Consider the following 7,859-nt stretch of genomic DNA (forward strand, 5'->3'; position numbering starts at 1 on the left):
ATGAGACCCACATATCAATTTCTCATTGCCGAAAGGGAGCTATTGTTGCAACTCGACGCCTAAAGTGACGTCACATAACCCAATCCCAATACTTAATTAATCAATGCCAACAGTGCGGATACGACTTATCTCATAAAAGACTTTCCCATGAAAACAAACCCCCCGTTGAACGAGGTTAATGACATCCCGTTCAGCCGATGACAGGCCCAAATCGATTCCCTTTTATCGCATGACGTCACACTGCTGTCACGTGATTCTGTCCGCTATATAATTCGCCTTTTCCCTAACACAATAACTAATAACGAGAAACCACTATCGGCACTGAGACCTCGAGGTCAGTCTAGGTTCATGGCGGGCTCTTCCGAGCCTTTGCCCAGCCGTCAAGTAAGCTTTTGCCCGATACCGTATCGTGTACTTGTATACCAGAAAAAGGAATAAAACATAGCAAGATATCATGAACTGTTTGGTTTCTGGTTATAAAAGCAATTAGTACTACAGTAGATATAGCACCCCGCGGAAGCCTGTATATGGAGTCGGATCAGCACGGAGTCATATAACCCAACCAGCGATCTTGTATATTCAGTGGGGGCTATACGTCCACGGCCTACTAGAGATATCTCTAGTAGGCCGTGTTACGTCGCAAAATAAGCTTCGCCGTCGTAACCCAATAACATGACAACGTAGCCTACGTGGTAATTTAAACATTTAAATAAGTTTGTAAAACGGGATTTTACAGTAGAAAGGGAGGGGTTTAAGCCAAATTTTTTTTGCGCAAGTTAGTACTCCCCCTTTAATCACGTCTATTTGCACCAATAGTGAGATCAAAGAATACTCTTTGGTGAGATCATGTAGCAGTTTGATTTGAATTGTTTTACTGGTCACCAGTTGTAGTGATAAAGAAGGGGGCCCACATACAGGCCTTGCGGGGGTCTTCTATATCTTAAAACGCCACTGGGTCAATTAATGGTTTAACCCCCCAAAAAAAATTCAACGTTTTTTTGTTGTATTATCATCAAAAATAATATATTAAAAATCTAGGGAAATCGGAATCCAGGAGAGTTGTTACTTTCAAGGTGGTCGCCGAAACAGTAAAATGACAATAATTCAATTAATGTTCATGCCAAACCTCTAATTCTGGCGTCTAACCCTAGGTTTGGAGTAGTGAAGAATTCATTATAACAATTTAAAATGAAATAAACTCATTAGTTTAATGGAAAGACTTATAGTAGGGTGAGGAAGATGGGACACTTAAGCACATATTGCCAAATATTTTCAAAATCAAAAGTGTCACATATTGTACTTCAATAACCCCTAAGGTATAAATTTTTTAATTAAAAGAAAACCTTTGAAAATTTAGCAATAAAAACCCACAAAACTGCAATGTGAGGGAAATGGGAAAAAGTCTCGTTTGATAAAGTGTCCCATCTCACCCCACTCTACTATATCGTATATATTTCATCGCATTGCCTTTGCACAAAGACTGTGGTAAGGCACAGTTTCCTGTGTGTCTGCTGCCTGTATAACTCTGTAAATATTTTTTGCTTATACTTTTAAATGGGACGAGAAAAAAGTCTGGTCTTACCTAAACCTATTTAGCATGAGTACTTTTTTATTTAATTTAAAGGGTATCCGCTTTAACGTAAAGTTATGACTATGTAAGCACATTATGTATGTTACCAAAAATGTTGGGGTATATACAGAGTGCATTTTAAGTCGGAAACACCGCGGGAAGTGATTCGTTAAACCAAAACATCACGAAGTCGTTTCAATAAGATGCATACATATCACAGTTGTTTTGATCAAACGGGCCTCTGAGACGTATGGTAAAAAAACCGGGTTCGAAATAGGAAGTAGGACAACATACAGGCAAAGGATTAGCAGCGAGCCTAAACTGTGACGGTTGTCTGGAGCAACACGGTTAGTCATCGCGGCTATGGCGATAGGGCGGTGTACTGTAGGCTTACTTGTCGTATGTGTTGCACAAGACATGACCAACGACTGTTCGTTTCAGCAAATGTATAAAACGAAGTTTACTATAAATGTAACATGACCAACAAACGGTTAAATGAAGCGTACGGAAGGATAATCAACATATCCCCTGCTGATGATAATCCTGCAGGTAAATGCATACGTTTTGTACATTTTTATTGTAAAGTGTTTAAAGAGGTAACAACTAAATGCTTAATTGGATCATTATTACAATCTTCTTGGAGAACTTATAAGGCTAGCAAAAAACGTTTAATCAAATACCCTGATCATCTTTTAAACCATTAACAACGGTATATGTGAGTCGTAAGGGTTAATTTATTTTATCAATATTTAAATTAATTTATTAATTCAAAATCTTAAAGCTACACAAAAACATTACATCGAAAATTGTGAAACTTGGGAGAGTGACATGAAAAGTATGACGTACAACGCGCCTGATGTTGCCGCACAGAAAGCAGCTTCGCTCGTATCACGTGAACAAATGGAACACTTCAAACTGTTGGATCTTGGAACAGGTAGTATCAAAAACTTTGGTGATAGTAGGGACATAGTGTTTTAAACAATTATCAACGGTCTATGGGAGCCTTGAGGATAAAGTTTAATAATTCTTTAAATGTTCTTTGTTTACTACCAAATGGGACGAGAAATAGAATGAAAAGGTGCCCCAGCTTTCCCCACCCTACTAGATATCGCGCGAAAATTTTTCGGACCATTCCAGGTACTGGAATTTCAGGTGTCGCCCTCCGCCGTGCTGGTTTTCTTGGTGACATAAGCGCACTTGATGGGTCACCTGGAATGCTCAAGCTTGCAATGGAAAAAGGTACATACAGGTAACATCAACCAACTCGTACGTTATATAAGTGTAGCACTGTGTTAGTGGTCAGATAGATACTTTTTCGTCGAACAGTTATTCTTGTTGTTGTTTTCTTAACGCGACTTTTCCACACTTATCTCAATCTTAAATCTAGCATTTTTTCTCTTGATTGAAATCAAGTTATAATATATATTTATAATTTTTGGACTAAATTTTCAAATTTAAAACTGCATGATTAGCGATTAATTAACGATTACTTTCCTTATGTACTTTACATAGCGGTTATAAGGTGTTGGTGAGATAAGAAATCCTCACAGCGATTCACGACTGAATTAAACTATTACCATTTAAGTGGGGGAGCATTAAATGCACTACTTTCATACCTTATTATTATCATTAATTGTAATTGAAACATTATGTTAAATTAAACATCATATGAATAACACTAACTTCTAAATTTACTTAATTACTGCGTGATTCCGATTTATCCAAACTCACAAAAACAAAAAAAAACGTTTTTAAGCGACGACAAGGTTAACTAATGTAAGTTTACAAGTCAACACAGGGCACTGGAGTTGTACAAAGCGTGTTTACACATATTCTTACCAATCCCTCAATCCTTATACAACATAAAGTCTTCATCAGTTATATTACATGTATAAATGCATTCTACCTACTGCTCCACATAAACCAACGGCGACTGAAAACCGCTTTGTTGATTACTTCTGATTTGTTTTTGATCGAGCGTAGTCGACCGTTGTAGTAAAAGGATTAATTAATACTATGCTACTTAATTTAATACGTGCTCCCCCATTAGATCTTTAATCTCTTGTTATTTTGCATATATTTAGGTCAACATATTCTTCAGATAAACCTAAAAGTGCAAGTTATATATGAGAAATGTTTTGGTAATGACCGATAAATACATAAGCTACTCATTGTATTGTGCCGTTATGACTAACAACAAGAACAATTGATCGACGAATAATCTATATGGTGACAACGTGCCCAAAACTAATAAGCTCTCTTTGCGTTTTCGTGCAACAAAAACATATTTTATGTATTTCAGCGATGAAACCGAACACCTTCTAACTTCTTCAAACCCACTTCCGTATCCGGATCAGTCGTTCGACATGGTTGTCAGTGTTAGTTCATTTACAAAACATCATATTGAATCAGATTGTCTAGAGGTACCGGCCTACACTGTCACCGAATATTTTTGCAATCTGAATTCTAACATTAATAATCAAGTTCGTAGTTATTAAAACAGTTTTTTTTTTATCTTCTAGGATGTTCTGAGGGTTTTAAAACCTCTTTCTTACCTAATTGCCACAGTTCGATTCGATAGGCATATGCAAGATTACAAAGCTCGTTTTTACAACGAACTTGATCGGCTTGAAGCTGCTGGTTTAATTAAAATTTGTTCGAGAGACAAGTACCTTCATTACAGATGGGATGAAGTTTCAGATGAGTTCGAAGTGAACTTTGAAGATCAATACGCACATGTGCTGGTGCTGCAGAAGTCTGGCAATAATTAAAATATTTATAGGGAATAAACAATAATGTGTACACAAGGAATAAAAGATTAACTGTAACTAACAATTGCCTTCGTTTTGGTCATGTTAAAGCGTTCCCTTAAGGTCACGTATACTTCATCAAAAGGAATGTATAAAGGCTCTGGGAACGCATCGTTTCCTATGTGTCTGTTGTGTATTATAAACTTTATTCGTTGTATCAAAAAACTGGTTATGGCCGCTGTCGTGATATATTCGTTCCGACCGATATATTTATGCTATTCTGGCCGCTGCGCATGCACAATATAACGCCCGTTACAACAGAGATACACAAACAAATTGAATTTAAAGTTGTGATTATGTAAGCACATTGTGTACATTATCAAAGCTGCTAAGAAATACTGACTGCATTTTCACTGTTTAGTCAGAAACATCACGGGAAGTGATTCGTCAAACCAAAACATTGCGTAATAATTTGAATGAGGCTGGTCGGTTTACATATTCGGACTCGTAGCTATAAGCAAAGCGTATACAGAGTAAGGCTTATAGTATCGAGCCTGTGACCGAGCATTACCGCTGGTAATCGTAGCTATAGCGATAGTGCAGTGTGTTGTTTTCTGTCGTGTGTGTTGTACATAGATCATTATCGTTGGGTTAATTGTTAACCAACTGAGTAAGGTGTGGAACGTGGTACACTCAAGCATTTATTGTTCAACTTTTCAAAAATCAATATAGTATGACGGTTTTGGGGTGATAATATGAATTTATACTATCTAACTTTTATTAGATAACAACACTTTAAAAAAGTGTGTGAGGGCTTTAGCGATTCGCACAACATGTGCTATTTTAGAGTTTCACAAACAGCGCTAACTAACTGGACATACAGGGTGCATTGGTTGATCATCGCGACTATATAACGACAGAGCAGCAGTGTGTTGTATTCTCTCTTATTTGCAAAAGACATTAAGTTATTAACCTATAATTATGACCACATCATGACCAACACCTATTTCTTTTAGCAAATGTATAAAACAAAGTTTACTAGAAAAGTAACATGGCCAACAAACCGTTGAATGAAGCGTACGGAAGGATAATTAATGTATCCCCTGCTGATGACAGTCCTGCAGGTAAATGCATACGTTTGGTACATTTCAATATATATTTAAGTTTTCAAAGAGGTAATAACTTGATACACAATTGAATCATTATTGCAATCTTCTTGCGGTATTTATAAGGCAAAAAATGTTTAATCAAATATAAATAGCCTATAAGTAAGACTGTAACCATAGTAGGGTGGGGGAAGATGGGACACCTTTGACACATAATAGCAAAATATCCTGATCATGTTTTAAACAATTAACAACAGTCTTTGGGAGTCGTAGGAATATGGTTTTATAATTCTTTGAAAGTTTTTTGTTTGTTTGCTACCAAATGTGATAGGAAATTAGAATGAAAAGGTGTTCCATTTTCCCACTCTACCATATACACCTAAAAGAATAAATTTATTTATTCAAAATTTTAAAGCTACACAAAAATATTACAACGAAAATTGGGAAACTTGGGAGATTGACATGAAAAGTATGACGTACACCGCGGCTGATGTTGCTGCACAAAAAGCAGCTTCGCTCGTATCACGTGAACAAATGGAACACTTCAAACTGTTAGATCTTGGAGCAGGTAGCATCGTCAAAACTTTTGTTATAGTAGGGTGGTAAAAGACGAGACACTTTTATCATACACTATTCCGATTGTGTTTTAATCAATTACCAGTGATCTATCTTAAGGATAAAGTTCTGTAATTATTTGATTTTTTATCATATAAGACGAAAAGTATAGAATTGAAAGGTGTCCCAGCTCCCCCACAATACTGTGTTTTTCGGACCATTGCAGGTACTGGACTTTCAGGTGTCGCCCTCCGCCGTGCTGGTTTTCCTGGTAAAATAAGCGCGCTTGATGGCTCACCTGGAATGCTCAAGCTTGCAATGGAGAAAAGTATATACAGGTAACATCAACCAACTCGTATTAATTGTATAGCACTGTGACCATCTGCTCTATTGTAAAGTGTTGGGCCGCATGTTGTATTGCAAACTTTAACTAATCAACCTCTTCATTGCTAACATATTCGCGTTTGCGTGACTTTCAATAGACTTTACATGCTGGGTTATTATTCAATATTAGAAGGTTAGAAGTTTAATAGTATAAATGCATGTTTTATTAGGTATATAAAATGCTCTTCAATTAAAACTAATAGTGCAAGTTACAGATGTGAAACGTTTTAGAAATGACAGAAAAATACATGAGCTCATTGTATTGTGTCGTTATGACAAACAAATAACAAGAACAATTGTTCGACGAAAAATCTATAGGGTTACAACGTGCCCAAAAATAATAAGCTCTCTTTTCTTTTTTCCGCAAAAAAAATATCGTGTGTTTCAGCGATGCAACCGAACACCTTCTAACTTCTTCAAACCCACTTCCGTATCCGGATCAGGCGTTCGACATGGTTGTCAATGTTGGTGGGTTTACAATACATCATATGGAACCAGATTGTCTGGAGGTACACCGCTATTAAATAATTTAGCAATCTGAATTCTAACTTTAACAAGCAGATCTGTAATTATTCAAACAGCTTTTGCAATGTAAGCATTTTTTACTGTCCAGGATGTTCTGCGGGTTTTGAAACCTCTTTCTTACCTAGTCGTCACAGTTAGATTGCATACCGGAGAGCACAAAGTTCGTTTTAACGGCGAACTTGATCGTCTTGAAGCTGCTGGTTTGATGAAGAAATATTCAAGAGAAACATTCCTTCAATACAAATGGAATGAAGTTTCAGATGATAAGTTCAAAGTGAACTATGCAGATCAATATGGCGATTTGCTGGTGCTACAGAAGCCCGGCAATAATTAAAATACTTGGGGAAAAAATTATAATACTGTATTGTGTAGCGGTATAGTAAGAATAAAATATTAACTGCAATTAACAATTGCCTGCGTCCTGGTCGTGTTAAAGCGTTAATATACAAGGTCGCTGATAACCCATAGTTTCCTATGTGTCTGTTGTATGGCGTGACGGTCATTCGACTTGCCAAAACAGTGTTTACGCTATTATTTTGGTTCAAATTTAAGTTTTTTCCTGGCTGCCTGAAACCAGAGCCATAGAAATACCGAGTAGTCCAACCCATTGTTACGTAAAACACAAATTGAACGGCAATTTGGGTCCAAAATAACACAGTAGGTATAGGGAAAATGTATGTTTTTCGGTAAATTACAGAAAAACTTGGGCCTAAAAACAAATTTAAAGGTTGAAAAATGTAAAAAACATGTGTTATTTGTTTTCTGTGTCAAAAAAAGTCAAAAATTAGAATTAGAAGCGGTTGATTTGCGACATTTTAGTCATTTAATGGGGCTAAATTTATACATTTTTTCTAAAAAATGTTTGGTAAGATAAATAGAAGCTGTTTTACACCTTCCCACAATAGGAAAACACAAACAAAACTTAACAAGTTCGTTTAAACCACGGCCTACTAGAGATCTCTATCTCTA

General features: G+C 36.5%; 1 protein-coding gene across 3 annotated transcripts; it reads left to right on the forward strand.

The window, feature by feature from the left end:
• The first annotated feature begins 1,725 nt into the window (after positions 1-1,725).
• LOC100175793 (demethylmenaquinone methyltransferase-like) lies at positions 1,726-7,300 on the forward strand. 3 transcript variants are annotated; one of them, XM_002125803.4, is made up of 5 exons: positions 1,726-2,119; positions 2,352-2,504; positions 2,708-2,819; positions 3,873-3,993; positions 4,093-4,402. In XM_002125803.4, exons 1-5 carry the CDS (start codon positions 2,047-2,049, stop codon positions 4,339-4,341), a joined length of 708 nt encoding a protein of 235 aa, XP_002125839.1. In that variant the 5' UTR covers positions 1,726-2,046; the 3' UTR covers positions 4,342-4,402. The 3 variants fall into 3 exon arrangements, with proteins under 3 accessions (XP_002125839.1, XP_026690103.1, XP_002125769.1); XM_026834302.1 differs by lacking the exons at positions 2,352-2,504; positions 2,708-2,819; positions 3,873-3,993; positions 4,093-4,402 and adding exons at positions 5,842-5,994; positions 6,208-6,319; positions 6,754-6,874; positions 6,979-7,300 and having other exon boundaries at positions 1,729-2,119; XM_002125733.5 differs by lacking the exons at positions 1,726-2,119; positions 2,352-2,504; positions 2,708-2,819; positions 3,873-3,993; positions 4,093-4,402 and adding exons at positions 5,315-5,444; positions 5,842-5,994; positions 6,208-6,319; positions 6,754-6,874; positions 6,979-7,297.
• Positions 7,301-7,859: the final 559 nt, after the last annotated feature.

The sequence above is a fragment of the Ciona intestinalis genome, chromosome 4, assembly GCF_000224145.3.
Source record: "Ciona intestinalis chromosome 4, KH, whole genome shotgun sequence".
Taxonomy (NCBI): Eukaryota; Metazoa; Chordata; class Ascidiacea; order Phlebobranchia; family Cionidae; genus Ciona; species Ciona intestinalis.

What these genes read in the sequence shown, in the direction of transcription:
- LOC100175793 (XM_002125803.4), top strand. Translation starts at nt 2,047, where the DNA reads ATGACCAACAAACGGTTAAATGAAGCGTACGGAAGGATAATCAACATA. An exon ending in TGCTGATGATAATCCTGCAG is followed by an intron (nt 2,120 to 2,351) that starts GTAAATGCATAC and finishes AAAATCTTAAAG; the next exon opens with CTACACAAAAACATTACATC. An exon ending in ATGGAAAAAGGTACATACAG is followed by an intron (nt 2,820 to 3,872) that starts GTAACATCAACC and finishes TATGTATTTCAG; the next exon opens with CGATGAAACCGAACACCTTC.